The sequence below is a fragment of the Gymnodraco acuticeps genome, unplaced genomic scaffold, assembly GCF_902827175.1.
Source record: "Gymnodraco acuticeps unplaced genomic scaffold, fGymAcu1.1, whole genome shotgun sequence".
Taxonomy (NCBI): domain Eukaryota; kingdom Metazoa; phylum Chordata; class Actinopteri; order Perciformes; family Bathydraconidae; genus Gymnodraco; species Gymnodraco acuticeps.
Window position 1 is genome coordinate 40,287 of NW_022991014.1, and position 19,101 is coordinate 59,387.

Consider the following 19,101-nt stretch of genomic DNA (forward strand, 5'->3'; position numbering starts at 1 on the left):
GTGTGTTTTGTCTTTTTGTGTGATATGGACCTTGAGTCTGGAATAAAGATTGGATGGATATTAAGCATCTCTTTTGGCTTTAACTTTCCTATTACATTTTTCTATGAATGTTTCATATTTGGAAATACACTCAACACTTTAAACTGGATGATCTGAAGGCAGAGTACCATCTCCAGGTCAGAGTTTTCTGGAGTGAAGCCGGTGGGCAGACTGATATCCAGAACCACCATCCGGACATCTCTAGGTCCCAAAGCCCTGTGGGGGAGAAAGAAACCAATCAAAGGGTAATTAGTGTTTCGTTCAACTTGTTTAATTTGAGCAAAGGAGAGAAGGTCAAGACGTTACAAAAACTCACCTCACTTTGATGGTGATCTGGTAGGACTTCTCGACATCTGCTGGAGGCTTTTCTGGTACAGGATAGAAACAAAACATGTAATGGTCTGAGGTTGGGTTGGCTAGTAGTGGATTTATGTGTACATGATAATATACTGCATTTGGGTATGCTACAGTATGCTGTTTTATTGAATTGAAAATATATTGAGTTACCGCTGGACTCTTCTATGTTGACTTTGAGCTCAAAGTCTTTGCAGGGCATTTTCTCATCCACCTCATGCAGCTGGTTGTAATAAGTCACAACCTGGAGAAACACGAGGAAAACAAATGTTACAAATCATACAAAATGGTAAAAAAAGAGAGAGGATTTGAAAGTAAGTCCTTCTGTATTTCTGTATTGTGTTTCGTATGGGTTTAATTATTTAATGAAACTATCAAGGCAAGGCAAGTTTATTTATATAGCACTTTTCAACACAAGGCAATTCAAAGTGCTTTACAAAAAATGAAAGACATTAAGAAAATGGCATTTCAAATCAGTCATTAAAAAGAAAAGCTAATAAAATAAACATTAAAATCAAAATTACACCAATCCTGATCTACAGTTTTGGCCATGTGATTGTACCAATGATTGCATTCATTGTGTTGCTGTTTTGATATTTTAATTTTATTGTATTTCCTTTTTAATACCACTGTGAAGTGTCTTTGAGCACCTGAAAAGGCGCTTGGAAATTAAATGTATTATTATTATTGATTATACATATGGGATTTTATGTTTAAAATAACATAATAAAACGTGATCATACCTCCAGTATTCCCTGTCCATTCCCTCGAGCCTCCACTTCCAAATCCAGACCAGTAGGCAGCTACGGACAAGACCAGAGAAGAAGAAATGTGAAGTTCATGAAAAATACGTCTCTTGTTTTTGCCACTGGTGCACCCACATCCTCAAAGGTCCTCAAAGATCACAGTTTGATGTGGTTAACATGAACTGTGAGCCGTGTTAAACATCCATAGAGAACACCCTGATACACTCAGTGTCTCTACTGATGAACCTTCCTGGTTTAACGTGTAGTTTCATGTCTCTCACCCTGGAGGAGCGAGCAGCGTAGGAATTCTCGGGGTTGAAATGGTAACGGATTTCCTTGCGTCCTCTTAACCTGACGTCCACGTCCAGACTGAGGTCAGCAGGAGGAGGTTTGTGGATCAGATACTCAGACAGAGCCTGCAGCACCACCATGGTGGACTGGGAGAGGATAGAGATTCAATCATTTAATTGGACAAATGTTCCACATTTGGAGTAACGACATCTTCTAACATTGATAAATAGAATTTTCTCATGTTATTTTGTAATCATTAGTGTTGGATATTTCAGTGAGTGAGAAACCCGAAGCCAATAAGTGTTGGTCACTTCATTTGATTTTTTTATTCTTTTACTTTTAGAAGATATTTACTTTAAGATACCTCATTAAAAAATGGCCATCATATTATTCACCAAGCAGAGTGAAGTCTAAAATCAAAACAGTCAATCTGATCTTGTTTGTGGGTCACAGTGGTCGAAGGTAACTCAGGATATTTACTCCAGCACTGAACTTAAGTACAATTTCTAGGTATATTTGCTTGACTTCACACTTCGACTCCACTAAATATTGGAGACTTTTTTAATACTATTGGTAAGCAAATAGGTTAGATACACTTCATTGAACCCTTGTTGAAACTCACAAACTACCCAGCAGTAAATATTGTAAAAAAGATTATAACCATGAAAGTTATAATCTTCTGTTTTTGTGATTTGTGTCTGTTTTAAAAAGCGTTGAACATCTGTAGGAATTTGGTGGCTCTATTTTATGTTGCTGTTGGACTATTTAGCATTATCCAGAGAGGTGTTTCCCTTATTTCTCGATTGATATTAAAGTTATTGAATTGACTGATATTTTATATTGATTGTTGGGCTTTTTATTTATGTCTTAAATGTGTGCATATGTGGAAAAATGTGTCTGTTGATATATATATATAGGTATATACATATTTTATATATATTTGTTATTGTATTTGGGATTGTGGGAAACGGTATTTTGATCTCTCTCTCTGTACACACAAACTGAAAGATTGACAATAAAGTTGACTTTGATATAAATGAGCAAGGCAAAATAAACTGGATGCAGTTATCAAAGACCGGAGCAGGTGAATTAAGCGAAACAAGAAATTGGATTTGCAGATCATACTAAACTCTCCTGCTGTTACCTGAGTGGAGCCGAAGCCCCCTCCTCTCCTCCGCTGGCTGTTCAGCCATTTAAACGGCGCTGCAGCTTCCTCCATGCGTCCCAACTTGACCAGAGCCAGCAGGGCATAGCCGGTCCCCTCCAAGGTGAACAAGGTGTTCTTACTGTCGGGCCAGTGGCTGCCACCTGCAGGACACAGGAGACAGTGAAGAGTTCAGATCAGAAGCACTTTAGCTTAGCTTTAAAGGTCTCGTATTATACTGTTTTTCATCAATATATCACAGGTCTCAGATATATACAAAACATGTCTCTGAAGTGATTGGCTGAAATACCAAGCAGATCATTGCAGCATTACCCATAATCCCCTCTGTTTCAGCCCTGTTTCCAAAGTGCTGATTCTCTGTCTGTTGCTTTAGATGAAAATAAGGAGCCCCTCCCCACGCCCCTCTGAGAGACATTTGGTTACAAATAACTCAATGGTGCTCTAGGAGGAGATTCAGGTGATAAGGTGAGGGGGGGGGTTACCGTGGTTGGTGATTGGCTAATGGTTACACAAGACAACACATCGTTATGACATCACAAAGTGGCCAAAATAATATTAGCTCATTTTCAGACAGGTTTTTTTTTCTTTATACAGAGAGGACACATGTTTATGTATAAAAGACATGAAAAAGTGGATCTTGTATAATAGGTGACCTTTAATATATATTTTTGTGTTTAACCTGTTAGACCCCGAGCCTGTTTTTCAGGCCTCAGGCTCGAAAATGACATTTCCAGAACAAATGACCATATCTTCTAAAAGGGGAAAATTAATAATCTTTTTTCTCAAAGTAATGATAAACCTGTGAGTTGGATGTAGAAGAGTCAGAATCAATATAGATGTTTTTTATTTTAAAGAAATTCAGATTGAACATAGTAAAAAAATGTAAATTATAGTGTCTGTCCAACAATTCTTTTTTACTTATAGTGAAAACCACCCTTGGATGATGGGTTAGTAGACTAAAAGCTTTAGGAATCCAAATACAACATATAATAAGTACCCTGTATCAAGACTGATGCAAAACAAGTGATATTTGACCTTTTTAGACAGATTTAGCAAAAAGAAACTCCACCTCTGAGGTGATTTGGGTGGAAATGGGTGTTTTTGCCGTTTCTCTGGAACCCATTGGTCGATGTTGGTGATTGACATCTCTTTTTAACCGTTAGAGCCAATAGAATCGAAGGGGAATTTCCACACCACACGTTAACAAAAAAAAGTGGGGGCTTCGCACATGCAGTTTTCCCCAGAGCGAACCTGTCTCACACTCTGATAACTGAAAATGGAAAAGTAGGTCTATTGCTTATGGACGATCAGAAATCCTTTCAAAGTGACACAGACACATTCTCACGATCTAATCCAGTGCTTCTCAAACCTTTTTCAGTAATGTACCCCCTTTGAAACATCTTCTCAGCCAAGTACCCCCTGACCGACCCCCAACATTTTTGATAGAAAAAGCGATATAAATCATTACAATATAGTGATGTTCCATCAGTGTGTGATTTATTAACTCCTTCATGCATGAATTACAACCAACTAAGGATATTTTCCCCTTTATGCATGCAAAAAAGACCACATTTTTAAAACAGATTTTTCCAAGGAGTTTTTCAATTGAAGTGAATCGAAATTACATATTATGAAAAACTATAAAGTACAATACACACATTTGAATGTTTATATGAGGACCTAGGTTCTAGGAATATTTTATATACAATTGTGTTTTCTATATAACTTGTTGTACTAAGATTATTTTCGTAATCATGCATGCTATTTTTTAATTAACTTTTGTTTTGTATCTCACGTACCCCCTACAGTACCCCAACGTACCCCTAGGGGTCCGCGTACCCCCATTTGAGAATCACTGATCTAATCGATGCGTTGGATTTTCAGTTACGATAAGTAATAAGGGTGTTATGAGTGAGTTTCTGTGCACACACCGTTAGCACAGGCTGAGCATTAGCTTTGTGGTTTTTAAAAAGAAAAATGATCAGTTAGCTGAGTTTCTTCCCGTTATATGGATATAAAACATTCATAGTTTATTAAATATTAAGAAGCCGGGTCGATGGAGTTCAACAGGTTAAGGAGAGATCACACTTGACGAAGATACCAATGGAATTGGTTGATTGAACTTAACTTTGTTGCAAACTACAATGGGCAGAATATGAGATAAAAGGCCCAATAGGCAATGTACACCTACAGTATGTGCAACGCCTTTTTTGTAGTTGTTCTATGTCTGTCTATAGTTGTTATACATTTCTCTGTGTGGTTTTATGTATTTTAGTAGTTGTTTTATGTGTCTTTGTGGTTATCTTTAGTATTTATCTGGTCTGTATGTTTCTGAAAGAGTAAAATGTTGTTATTGCTGTAAAGTGGTCGGCTCCAGGGTAAGGGTTAGTCCTATTCTAGTGATATTGTGTCACAAATTAAGGGGTTTGGAGCCAAACTACAAAAACACAACAGAGACTATTAGCTTTAATTAGCTGAAGCTGATCACAAAAACTGTAACACTGTACACAGAGGTAAGGCAAGGTAGTAAAACTAAAGGAAAGTATCAAAACCAAACGAAAACTGTTTGCATTCAGGCATATACACACACAGGACCAAATACACATACAGACACAGCTGGAGAGGGTCGGCAAAAAGAGAAGGGCAACAGGTGATTAGAGACAGGTGGATAGGATCCGTGCAGGTCAGACAATCACAAATAGCGGGAACACACAAAGACACACGAAGAGAGAACCTTTGAAAATTAAAACAGGACACACAAAGACGGATCATGACAATAGATAACATTATCCGTACTGTACAAGTGTAACATGTGTGAGTGTATGAGCTACCTGGAGCTGAAGCACTGAGTAAAGATTGTGTCGGGTTGTAGTTTAGATCTTTCCCCAGCAGAGCCAGTGCGTAGGAGGCGATGGCCACAGTGTACGGCCTCCTGCCCGGCGTCACCAGCGCTCTCTTCAGGTATTCAGCTGTCTTTCTGATAACTACCTGCAGCAGGTTGTACATATTTGTAAGAGCTCCACAGGAAACAGACAACAGGGAACCAACTCTGCAGTAATGTTTCTGTGTGAATTACCTTTACGCTTGAACTAACGCAGCTGATCCCGGCATGCTTGGCCTCGGCGAGTGCTATCAGGACGAAGGCGGTCAGGGTCGTCTCGGGGTCATCTCCACGAAGACCGCCCTGGAGACAGAGTAATAGAATACAATAAATAGAGAACCTAGATACAATGGGTTTTGATTTTTAATCTATTTGGTAGGAGGTTTGTCTTGTTCTGATAATCATTAACTTTAATGAATTGAAAGGTTACAAGACAAAAGGACAACGAGGAGGGAGATAAGAAAGAAAAACCTGTGGATAGAGATTACATCAGTTTTCAAAAGGGTGACGGAGTCCCAGTTCCAAACCGACCCCTACACACTCCAACTTCGTCTGTAATCACACACACAGCTGAATGAGGCTTCTCTCTAAGGTGTAGGGCATATAGCAGCACACTTTGGGACAAACTCCCCTCCATGCGGCAGGAAGAGGACTGTTGTAAAAGATCTTAAGTGGTTAAAACACTTTTTAATATAACTGCAAAAATCTAGTCCCAAACGATGTGGAAGTAGGGGATACGGTGTAATGGTCGGTTTGGAATTGGACCATGGTGTATTGTTAATTGTGTCTTACAGTCATGGTGGTGCTGTAAACTGGGTTGTCCTCTACGAAGTTCCCCCTAGACATCTTGTGTTTGTTGTTGACCAGGTAGAGCAGGGGCTCGCACACTTGCTGCTCGTTGATACCAACGATGGAGTGAGCCATGGAGAACACTTTCACCACGTACGCTGTGATCCTGAAAGTCAGGTGGATAGTGATTAGCCTTCATTTGGTCACTTGTAAAACCACGTTTTTAATCTTACCAACAGTATTTAATGGATGAAGCTACAAGAACATTTAATATTTTATAGATCTCTAAATATCTTATGCAGGTCAGTCCACAGAGAAGTGCACATTTTCTTTGAAATCAGCTGATGTGTTAAGAGTTTTGAAGTAAAATGTAAAATCTTGAGAGTACCATGTACTTGCGCCTTCCCTCGTGTAGGGGGGATAAGAGCCGTCACTCTTTCTGTACGCCAGCTGGTTCTCATAGCCTGGACACAACATGGAAGAAATTAAAGATGTGATGTGAAGGATAGAAGTACTCAAAACAAAGCATGTTCTAAAATCATCAATCATACATCTAGCTAACTAGCTATCGATCCGTCCACAAATGCTGCAGTTTATCCATCAACCATCCTCTTCATTAATTTACTAGATACCCATCCATCCATCCATCTATGGATGTAGATATAGACATAGATAACCATGGATATAGATGGATCATGTTGTAGATTCTACAACATGATCTATCTATATCCATGGCATTTGAATTGCCATCAATCATCAATTTTACTTTTCTTTACATGTTCTAGGATTCATCCATCTCTCATTCCTCCACGTGTTTCCTTCCCTCTCTCTCACCTCTCCTGATGTAGCGGAGAGCCTCGGCTTTGCGCTGCACCCCGACACTCTCCCAGCTGTCGGTGGTCTCCAGGTAGAGGGTGGCGATGAGCGGCAGAGTGATGCTGGCCAAGTTCTGCTCCACACAGCCGCCGGGCATCCTGATGAGGGAGGCTAGAGAGTCCTCGCTGATGGAGTTATCAATGCTGTCTGCCAACACATTGCCTGGAGGGGAGAGGAGGAGTCAGGAATGGGAGAATTCTAGGTTCATTTCTTGACCTTAACCCCCTCTCTCACATTGACTTACCTCTGACATTGATGAACGTCTCCGGTACAGAGTTTGGCACAACTGAGTCCAGGTTGACCCTGACCACACTAACCGTCTGAGTTCCTGTAGTGGACAGAAACAGAGAGAAACATTTAACACTCCATGATTTAAAACCAGAACCTAAAGAGGTCCACTGCTTACATAATGAAGACACCAATATGTGATTAATTAAATCATTTCAGGTTAGGTATTTTAGTTTTATTTCTGAAAGAACACGTCCACTAGTTTATGTTATGGTTTTGGATTTATGTTGCCATTTTCCACCTTTTATTTTGAAATGTTTTCCTCCTTGTGTCTTGTCTGGTCCTACTTCCTGTGTTTTCCTTCCTGTCTTTAGCTTCCCTCCTGTGACTGATTGTCTCATTGTGTTCACCTGTTGCCCTTGTGTTTCTGCCTCCCCTGCCCAGCTGTGTCTTTTCCTGTGATTACCCTTCTGTGTATTTAGTCTCGTCTCCCCCTTTGCTCCATGTAAGGTCGTCGTCTTTTTGTCCTGGTTACCTGTCTGCCCATGCTAGTAAGGTTGTTCATGTCTGTCTTGTTATCCGGTCTTATTAATACTTTGTTGTTTCTTGTTTTTCTTTGCATCAGCTTTTGTTTAATAAAGCTCACTTTTTGTTATTTCTTATTACTGCATTTGGGTCCTGCCTTACCCCAAACCCTGACAGTTTAAACTTGATGCCAACAAATACAAAATAGGAGAAATGCTGTTTAAAACAATAAGTAAATGGATGAAGGGAAAAGGTTATAATTTGTCACTCGGCCAACAACAAAACACTAGAGGCTGAATCAACTCATTTTGAGTAGAGAAAGCATGGTGCAAACATGAAGTCTCATTCAACATGTGGTTGAAAATATATGATGCATCGCTGCAATCTCCTTACCTCCCTCAGCCGACGGGTTCAACACTGCACTCCAAACTTCAGTCTTCTGGACTCCATCCATCTGTTTCGGAAAAGGAAACAGTTTTAGAAAAAACTTCCTGGCTTCCTGTTAACACCGTGATTAAACTGCCATCCCATCTTCATCATCAAGATCTCCTTACCACCACATTTAGAAGCTTCTGGATGCGGTCTCCTCCCATTGCGTCTCTGGCTACCACCATCACCTCCAGAGGGAGTTTCCCCACCACCAGCGGTACGATGGTGTAAGGCAACGCAACAGAAGCGCCGGCCGCCAGCGTCACTTCCTGTGTGTGTCTGTCTTTAAAGGCAATGCTGCACATGCCTTCTGTCTTCATCAGAACCACCCTCACCTAAACAGAACCATTCATAAGATGTATTCATTTAAGACTTAGGTTCAAGGTTCTATTGTCATGTGTACATAGCTACAGTGTAGATATGTCAATGAAAATCTTAGGTCACAGGCTCCTCCAACAGTGCAACACAATAAAACAGATACAAAAAGATCAAATAGTGCAAGTAATACAAATAAAATAGAGTAAGGAGAGTGTCACAATCCCTACTCAAGTCCCTACTCAATGTCAGGGACGTGCACAGGTACGGGCTAATGTTGCCCCTCTGGAGAGAACAAGAGGTTTATGTTTTTTCTGTTGTGGCCGAATAAACTTGATAAGCCCACAATTAGTATTGTAGCGTCTCGCTGCGATAAAACTCACCTTGTCAGCGCTGTCATCTGCCCCCAGTCACGTGACTTTGTTTACAATCTGACAGCTGAAAGCAAAGGACAGCCCTCCGGCCTCATATGGCTATGGTGATCATACCAAATGCCCACCTGGCTTTGGTGGCAAATCCCCGGGTAAATCTGTCCCCGGAAATGTCCCCGTTTTTAAATAAGCTTAAATAGATTTTGAGTTTTCTCATGGCAGTTAGAGGGACAAACCAGGGGACTTTACTTCTTCTTGACACCGTCGATTATTTACACCCACAAATCTAAATAGGCTATACTTGTTATTGTGCTTCTTCAGTGTTCAAATTACCCATTTGCTTTCGGGGGAGCCCTATTTTTCAGCGCACATCCTGCTACTAAATATGTCACACGCACGCTCTGTTGACTGGCGCAGCAGCGCGGATGCGATCAATTGCTATAAAAACACTCTGCAATAACATTTCAGCCTGGCTCTTATGGTGCTCATAAATCTTTTTCCACAGGTTATTCTGTTGATCACAGCTGAGCTGGCTTTTCCCTGAATCCATTCTTGTGAAAGGTGCACTCCGGTGGATCTGCGAGCGGCAGGGAGATCAATATACTTTTGTTTTGCCTCTTTGCAAATCTCACATCCACATGTTTTTTGAAAAGCCATGGATACCTTTCATTCCACTCACTCCATCTTTTCTGTGTCCAGTTAAAAGGCAGGTCATGGGCATCGTCAGGTTCGCTAGCACAGGCTGTGCCGGCGGCTGTGGCCGTTGTTGAAGCCTCTTCAGGCTCCGCATCGGCAGGCCTCTCCCTCGGTGTGGAGCTGTCAAACTCGACCCTAACGCCGCTTACAGCCGGCCAACTAAAAGTTGTTCCGTTCACGTTGTCATTGTTAGACTCCTTCGCTTCTTTGCTTGTGAATCCAAAAGCTGCGAGGCTTGGCTGTTTTTGTTTCGCCATATTTTTTATTGCAAAGCAGAGTTAAAAAAATATCAATATGAAAATGTCAAATACCGCGCCGCATCGCCGCCGTAACCATAGCAACGTAAGTAGCGTAAAGAATGCAGCGCCGCCACGTACAGTTGGCAACACCCAGACATATTCACAAATATAAAACAAATATTCAGAAACTGTAATGAACAATGACTCTTATTTATTTCAAGAACTTTTATCTACAGAAACTCAACATTTTCTAATCTGTGTGACGATTCTTTTGGGCTCCCCCTATTTATCTCAAAGTCAAAGTATTCTGTGTCTTTTACTCTGCTCCGTAAACTCTCTCAACGGGGCCGCTCTCTGTCTTCTCTTGATCGCCCTCTCACGGGAGAACACTTCACTGTCCCGCTTCATTGTAGGATTTCTGCCATGTCTCTACTTCAGTTTGACCATCTCTGTTATTAAGTTATGGAATACTAAATAAATAAGTAATTAGATACTGTACCGTTACTGCGCTCATAAAGAATGATAAGAATAAGAATAATGCTTATTGAACTAGTTTCATTAATTAGTGAGTTTATTTAAGGTAATTATAGAAGCCCTATTTCATCAGTATGTCTGCACAGCAGTTACAATGGTCAAACTACATTAAAACAGAATTGTCCCCATTTTTTCTTTAATAGTTACTAACACTAGATATTTTTAATGAGATATGGACCGCTAAACAAAAAATGTCCCTGGATTTCATTTAGAAAACAATTCTAAAGGTCTTGTGTTTTTTTCGGGGGGGGGGGGGGGGGCAGGGCCCTTTTTCTAGTTAGGAGCAATAGCCCCTCCAAATGTCTGTGCACGTCCCTGCTCAATGTCCTGTTCCGTTGAGGGTTCCGCAGGGATTCCTGCCAACTCTGTGTCCTGTTCCGTTGGGGGTCCCGTCGTCACCTGTCTTGCAGGGGGTCCTGCCAACTCCATGTCCTGTTTCGTTGGGGGTTACGCTGAGGGTCCTGCCAACTCTGTGTCCTGTCCTGTTGGGGGTCCCGCCGACTACTGTTCTGCCGGGGGTCCTGCTAACCCCATGTCCTGTTCCTTTGGAGGTTCCGCTGGGAATCCTGCCAACCCCATGTCCTGTTCCATTGGGGGTTCCGTTGGGAGTCCTGCCAACTCCGTGCCCTGACCTGTTGGGGGTCCCGCCGACACCTGTCCTGCCGGGGGTCCCGCCAACACCTGTTTTGTTGGGGGTCCAGCCGACACCTGCTCCGCCGGATTTCCTGCCAACACCAGATCCTGTCCTGTTGGGGGTCCCGCCGACACCTGCTCCGCCGGGTTTCCTGCCAACACCATGTCCTGTCCTGTTTGGGGGTCCCGTCGACACGTGCTCCGCCGGGTTTCCTGCCAACACCATGTCCTGTCCTGTTTGGGGTCCCGTCGACACCAGCCCTTGCTCCGTCGGGGGTCCCACTGATACCAGCCCTTGTTCCGTCCAGGGTCCCGTCTACGCCTGACCCACCAGCTCCTGCTCTCGATCCCAGTGCTCTGGCGATCCAGCTGACAATAGAAGGGTCCCATCGCGGCCTACGCCATCTTCCTGCCCGTAATGTCAAGATCTGTCTGTGTTTTGTCTTGTCTTTTTCTGTCTTTGGTTTCCTTTTTTATTTTGAAAAGTGTTCACCCCCTGTCTTGCCTGTTGCTTTCTGTCTGTGTTCCCTCCTGTCTGATTACCCGATTGTGTTCACCTGGTGCCCCTGTGTTTTCTCCTCCCTCCTCACCTGTCTCTTGTTTCTTTGATTAGTCTTGTGTGTATTTAAGTTCTGGTTTTTCTGTCTGTCATTGTTAGTTCCTTTTTATTGTTGACTGTGTTCACGGGGGAGAGAGTTCTGCTCTATTTTGTTACGTGAAGCCTTGAAATAAATGTATGTTCTGTTAAATCTGCGTTTGGGTCCTGCCTGCTTCACTCTACCCCGACAGAGAGTTTATATACAATATATTTAACTTATTTTATTGAATTAAGTTTGAGTGGACACCAAGCGTTTTTTGAAGATAGGGTTTTATTGGTGATCCCCTGACCTTTCCTCTATCGACACCATAAGAGTCACCTGTGTGGTTCTATGGTAAGTGATATTCTTGGGTAAATGGCAAGTAAATACCTGCAAAACTCATTCCTATCAGCCTCAGTTTCAAATACCAAATTAGGAGCAATTATTAGCAGCTAAAAATGTTTAACTGTGATGCTAGAATTAGCCTAAAGCCTCACATAAGACATATTTTTCAGTTTTAGAGATTTTTGTTTTTATTTATCAGGCTACTCATGTTGCATATTTGCATCCAGTAGTATAGTTTTTGGGTGATTTTCTTACATACAGTTCGTCGTTGCCGTAGTTATGGACCACAGCCTTGATCTCGACCTGCTCGTTCCTTGCCACGGAATACGGCAGCTTCAAATCCACGAAGAAAGGTTTCCATGCTTTGACATTGTAAGGCTTGGCTACACAGAAACCTGCGGACATTCAGAAAAACATCAGGGGTTCTGAAAATGTTTGAATATATTTGTAGCATTTTCCTTCATCATTTGAGTTTAGAGGTTCAACTTTCAGTCAGGATGTTTTTTGCAGAATTTGTTCAGCCTTTGCTTTGTATTACTATTAAGAATTAGATTTGCTAGGATTCACACTTAAAGTAATGCAACTATTAAATCAATGAATGTGTTCACCTTTTTTCGATACAATGAAACAAATGAATGTCACAGGTTGGTTAATAGATTATTGAGAATATATATAGACAAGGATATGGATGAAGATAGAATGGCAGGTGTGTCACAAAAAATGTCACAAAAAAAGTAAGAGCCACATTGAGACTACCATCTCAGCCCCTGCCTCTCATACCTGTGTGTGGTGAGGCGCTTATGGCCAGAACCCCCCATTCTGTAATGCTGTCAGGTAACGGGTGGTCCACGATCGCAGACGCCAATCTGTTGATCAGATTCTTGTGTTCAAAACCACAGATATAAGATGTTTTACCCTTCATCATACACCAGTTTCATGAGGTTTAGCTGATGTTTTTCACAGTGCAAAGAAGGACATTGCACACATACAGAATCTGCATTTGGCACACTGCAAAAATGTAAAATATTGCCAAGTATAGTTGTCTAATTTCTAGTCAGAATATGTCGTTACACTTGATATAAGACTTAATAACTTAAGTCTTGTTTTTAGACAAGGCATCTTAAGCATCTTTTTAAGTCAAAGTCTCTTAAAAACATTTTATTTTAGAGGAAAATCTCCAACTAACATCAGAAAACAGAAAATGTCGAAGCATTTCTGGCTTTTTTTGTTACAAATTCCCTAATTTTGGTCAAATATAGTTCAAAATAAGTTTTCCCAGCTAAATGCAATCAGAATCAGAATACCTGTATTAGTCCCACGGAGGGGAATATGCAGCGTCACAGCAGGAAAGAGCCACAGACAGCTTAGTGTTGCATCTTACATGCGTTAAAAAAAGTACTAAGTTATAATATAATAAACAATATGCTATAAAAAGATAAAAAGGTACATCATTTTCAAAAATACAGATCAAAAACAAATCAAATCTACAAATCAGATCCTGTAGCAGTTCTTAGGATTTAGCAGCCCGGTATATATTACAGTTATTAAAGATGGCATATGTATATAAAGTATATATTGCACATATTGCACATAGTTTGACGGTTTTTAACAGCAGCAAGTTACACAATTTACAAAATACAAGTTACCTTGTAACAGTAACAAGGGTTGTCAGAGGGTGTCGTTTTTTCTCATACTGATATTCTGAACAATCTGTGCTGTTGTATTTGCTGTAAAGTGTCTCTACTGTAGGCTATTTTTATTATATGTACAGCACTTTGGCTCCACCAAAAATCGTTTATAAATGTGCTATATAAATAAAACTTGATTTGATTTGAAGGGTATAAATTACACAAGATCTAATTCTTCTAAATATCCCATCTTTACTTCAAGAAATCTTACCAAGCCATTTTGCACTTGTTCTATTGGCAGATTTGTTCACTTATTGAAAGCGAATTAATTATATATTTACTTGATTTTGGAGCAGCATTTTTCCAGTGTACCAACATGAATGTCTGTTTAACACAGGAAACGGAGTCAGTGTTGTTTACTCTGAGCTGTTTATCCCGCTGTTATCACTGAACAAACAACACATGATGCAATGCAGGGAGTTCACTGTGCTGTGGGTTTCTCTCATGTGATGAAACAGAGGCTTTACATTGGCCCTGATCCATCTTTTTATCACATTTCAATGGCTGTTTTTTTAAGGCACCTGTTGCTGGTCCATTCCTGCATTTAAAAATGTATATCCACACTTAACACAATACAACTGTGCCACTTGTTTCATCCTTTGTTCTTCTTAGTAAGATCCATCCATCAATCCGTCTTCTCCCGCTTATCCGTGGTCGGGTCTCGGGGGTATCAGTTCCAGCAGAGAGCCCCAAACTTTCTTTCCCCTCATCAACCAGCTCTGACTGGGGGATCCCAAGGCGCTCCCAGGCCAGCGAAGAGATATAATCCCTCCACCTGGTCCTAGGTCTACCCCTTGGTCTCTTCCCAGCTGGACGTGCCTGGAACACCTACCTAGGGAGGCGCCCAGGTGGCATCCTAACTAGGTGCCCAGAACCACCTCAACTGGCTCCTTTCGACGCGAAGGAGGAGCGGCTCAACTCCGAGTCCCTCCCTGATGACCGAACTTCTCACCTTATCCCTAAGCGAGACACCAGCCACCCTGCGGAGAAACCCATCTCGGCCGCTTGTATCCGCGATCTACATCTTAGTAAGATCTATTTTTGAAATAGAGCATTCAAGAAACAGGTCTTATACTATATTACTTGCATTTATCTATGGGGACTTAATTAAAAGGTTGAGATAAACTTAAAAGTGAGAGGGAAAGACTCGGAGTGCATCCTATGAACATTAAAATGCTTAATAAACAATACACTACATTTGTATCTATTCATTCAAGCTATATTAAGAAAGAAAATTGCAATTTTCTAGCACATGTTCAAACAACTTGATGTATAATGGACAGCATTTCAATGATAAATCAAAATATAAAGAATGAAGCACCATTTTGAATTGGTTCAAGCCACAATTCAAGTGACAATGAAATCGTCAGACAGCATTTTAATTGAATGAAAGGTTAAATGCTGTTTTCATTTAGAAACTTCCATTATAATTTGAACAACGTCCCTTATGGGTCATTTATAGGTCTTTGTTGGAATGGTGGTCATCTTTTGCCATTTCTTTTTATTTCCATTTGATGAAAGCTTGTTCACTATTTTAGGCTATTTTCACACTGCTCCCGAACAGCTTCCAACCGGCAACAACCTTATTGCGATACAATCATTAATAAATTGCACTTATACAAACCCAAACTAAAGAGTGATGGTTTTTCTGCTAGATATCTAAAGTAAACTATTGAATGCATGTAAGGCGCTTTGGATACAAGTGTCAAGTAACAAGTAATGTAATGTAAAGCATCTTTGAAAAAGCACTATAAATATACCATGTATTATTGTATTATAATTATTAAATTAGAGATCTTTTTCTGCCTCTAATATTTCACTCACCCGTCTCTGTCTGCCTGGGTTGGTAGGTCAACATCCGTCCACAGCCAAGACTCGTAGAACTTGGATCGTAGACTAACTTCAGTCTCATCCAGATACTCCCACTCTTCCTCCTCGTCCGCTTCCACCTCTTCTTCATCATCTATATCCTTTTTTATTGCGGTTACTAATAGAGAGTAATGAAAATCCGGCTGTGGGCTCTGTTGCCGAAATATTTCATCAGTACCAATTTGCCGACCTATGTGAACACATTTATATATGATTACACGTCTCTAAAAATATGAATCTCAAAGTTGTTAATAAATCCACAACCCAAGCACTACAACAATTCCATGCACAGAAAAAGGATAGGAATTGTCTATCAGTAAGATCAGTAAGAACCTTCCTCATGAAACAGACAAAGTGATTCAAGCCAAAGATTATTACAAATGAAAATGAAGAGGAGGCGTGGTGTGAACTATTTTAAAGTAAAGTTAGATTACACTCAGTCAATGTTCTTACCTTTCAAAATAACGGACAGCCTTCAGATTATTCCATGATTATATAAAGAATTTGATTACATTACATTAAATGGACAATAACATGACAGTGAATTCCATTGTACTCGAAATGGGACCATCATTTACAAATGAAGATCATAAGGAATACTCAAACTAACTCTTGAGACCATGAACTCATGATTGCTAAGTTCATTTTCTTATAAACTTCTAAACAATCTGACTCTGCTGGCAAGTAGAGAAAATATAGGTTTGAGGCACTTCCACGTTGGATTAGCCTGATGCCCATGATCAACTGATTTATCCCTGACTTTATATTCAACAAAAGCATCAGCTACTTTCTTAATCTGTCTAAAACTTTAGTTTGTGACCAAAAACCTACAAAACTAAAAACATTCCCATCAGCCTCAGCTGTACTTTGTGTTCATAAAAGCATGCTAACACAATAAAGCAACCCTAAAAACATTATACCACTTAATTTCAAAGAAAGATGTTTAAATGTCTCAACATATCTCGCTAACTACAGAATGGGAAAAGGTTGAGGTAGAGTTCTTACGAAATGGTCGTATTTCTTCAGTATTGAGAACCATCTCCCTCCGTAGAAAAGTGAACATTGGTTGAGGGGTGGTGGTGGTGGTGGTGGTGGGCGGAGGTGTTGTAAAGGGTGGTGGGATGGTGGGAATCTCGGTGTTAAACTCCTGGTTCCTGTAGGTGGCGCAGCAGTAGCGGAAAGCCTTCATGCACTCCCAGCCCTCGGTGATGTAGAGGGAGCGCCGCGTGCAGGAGTACGGCATGGGGATCTCCCTGAGGCCGTCCTTACAGCAGCGGCGCTGCAGCTTCTCTTTGTAATGACTCTCTGCGGGGGGGCAGAACACAGTCATCAGTGCAAGAGGTGGGAAGTAGTGGAGTACAAATACTTTGTTATTCTACTTAAGTACTTTTTTCTGGTATCAGTACTTTACTCCACTACTTATTTTTCTGAGGACTTTTTACTTTGACTTCTTACATTTTGAACAGAAATACCTGTACTTTCTACTTCTTACATGTTGAACTCAAATACCTGTACTTTCTACTTCTTACACGTTGAACTCAAATACCTGTACTTTCTACTTCTTACATGTTGAACACAAATACCTGTACTTTCTACTTCTTACATGTTGAACAGAAATACCTGTACTTTCTACTTCTTACATGTTGAACTCAAATACCTGTACTTTCTACTTCTTACATGTTGACTCAAATACCTGTACTTTCTACTTCTTACATGTTGAACACAAATACCTGTACTTTCTACTTCTTACATGTTGAACTCAAATACCTGTACTTTCTACTTCTTACATGTTGAACTCAAATACCTGTACTTTCTACTTCTTACATGTTGAACACAAATACCTGTACTTTCTACTTCTTACATGTTGAACAGAAATACCTGTACTTTCTACTTCTTACACGTTGAACACAAATACCTGTACTTTCTACTTCTTACATGTTGAACCCAAATACCTGTACTTTCTACTTCTTACATGTTGAACAGAAATACCTGTACTTTCTACTTCTTACACGTTGAACACAAATACCTGTACTTTCTACTTCTTACATGTTGAACTCAAATACCTGTACTTTCTACTTCTTACACGTTGAACTCAAATACCTGTACTTTCTACTTCTCACATGTTGAACTCAAATACCTGTACTTTCTACTTCTTACATGTTGAACCCAAATACCTGTACTTTCTACTTCTCACATGTTGAACTCAAATACCTGTACTTTCTACTTCTTACACGTTGAACTCAAATACCTGTACTTTCTACTTCTTACATGTTGAACACAAATACCTGTACTTTCTACTTCTTACATGTTGAACTCAAATACCTGTACTTTCTACTTCTTACATGTTGAACAGAAATACCTGTACTTTCTACTTCTTACACGTTGAACTCAAATACCTGTACTTTCTACTTCTTACACGTTGAACTCAAATACCTGTACTTTCTACTTCTTACATGTTGAACACAAATACCTGTACTTTCTACTTCTTACATGTTGAACACAAATACCTGTACTTTCTACTTCTTACATGTTGAACTCAAATACCTGTACTTTCTACTTCTCACATGTTGAACTCAATTACCTGTACTTTCTACTTCTTACACGTTGAACTCAAATACCTGGACTTTCTGCTTCTTACATGTTGAACACAAATACCTGTACTTTCTACTTCTTACATGTTGAACTCAAATACCTGTACTTTCTACTTCTTACATGTTGAACTCAAATACCTGTACTTTCTACTTCTTACATGTTGAACTCAAATACCTGTACTTTCTACTTCTTACATGTTGAACTCAAATACCTGTACTTTCTACTTCTTACATGTTGAACACAAATACCTGTACTTTCTACTTCTTACATGTTGAACACAAATACCTGTACTTTCTACTTCTTACATGTTGAACACAAATACCTTTACTTTCTACTTCTTACACTTTGAACACAAATACCTGTACTTTCTACTTCTTACATGTTGAACTCAAATACCTGTACTTTCTACTTCTTACATGTTGAACTCAAATACCTGTACTTTCTACTTCTTACATGTTGAACACAAATACCTGTACTTTCTACTTCTTACATGTTCAACACAAATACCTGTACTTTCTTCTTCTTACATGTTGAACACAAATACCTGTACTTTCTACTTCTTACATGTTGAACTCAAATACCTGTACTTTCTACTTCTTACATGTTGAACTCAAATACCTGTACTTTCTACTTCTCACATGTTGAACACAAATACCTGTACTTTCTACTTCTCACATGTTGAACACAAATACCTGTACTTTCTACTTCTTACATGTTGAACACAAATACCTGTACTTTCTACTTCTCACATGTTGAACACAAATACCTGTACTTTCTACTTCTTACATGTTGAACACAAATACCTGTACTTTCTTCTTCTTACATGTTGAACACAAATACCTGTACTTTCTACTTCTCACATGTTGAACCCAATACCTGTACTTTCTACTTCTTACATGTTGAACACAAATACCTGTA

At 40.0% G+C, this 19,101-nt stretch overlaps 1 protein-coding gene across 2 annotated transcripts in view; it reads right to left on the bottom strand.

Moving 5' to 3' along the window:
• Positions 1 to 19,101, bottom strand: part of LOC117559469 (complement C3-like) — a 51,496-nt gene that overhangs the window by 10,545 nt on the left and 21,850 nt on the right. Inside the window, exons 20-37 of one of the 2 annotated variants that reach the window (XM_034236245.1) lie at positions 16,597 to 16,896; positions 15,547 to 15,709; positions 12,815 to 12,900; positions 12,290 to 12,429; positions 8,449 to 8,658; positions 8,288 to 8,348; positions 7,386 to 7,469; positions 7,100 to 7,303; positions 6,654 to 6,729; positions 6,269 to 6,431; positions 5,672 to 5,779; positions 5,427 to 5,583; positions 2,575 to 2,738; positions 1,421 to 1,576; positions 1,137 to 1,196; positions 547 to 637; positions 356 to 407; positions 168 to 255 (exon numbers count right to left, since the gene is read on the bottom strand). In XM_034236245.1, the coding sequence (XP_034092136.1) occupies positions 168 to 255; positions 356 to 407; positions 547 to 637; positions 1,137 to 1,196; positions 1,421 to 1,576; positions 2,575 to 2,738; positions 5,427 to 5,583; positions 5,672 to 5,779; positions 6,269 to 6,431; positions 6,654 to 6,729; positions 7,100 to 7,303; positions 7,386 to 7,469; positions 8,288 to 8,348; positions 8,449 to 8,658; positions 12,290 to 12,429; positions 12,815 to 12,900; positions 15,547 to 15,709; positions 16,597 to 16,896 (2,363 nt within the window). Of the gene's footprint in view, positions 1 to 167; positions 256 to 355; positions 408 to 546; positions 638 to 1,136; positions 1,197 to 1,420; positions 1,577 to 2,574; positions 2,739 to 5,426; positions 5,584 to 5,671; positions 5,780 to 6,268; positions 6,432 to 6,653; positions 6,730 to 7,099; positions 7,304 to 7,385; positions 7,470 to 8,287; positions 8,349 to 8,448; positions 8,659 to 12,289; positions 12,430 to 12,814; positions 12,901 to 15,546; positions 15,782 to 16,596; positions 16,897 to 19,101 lie in introns of both variants that reach the window. The other variant, XM_034236244.1, reaches the window with a different exon arrangement.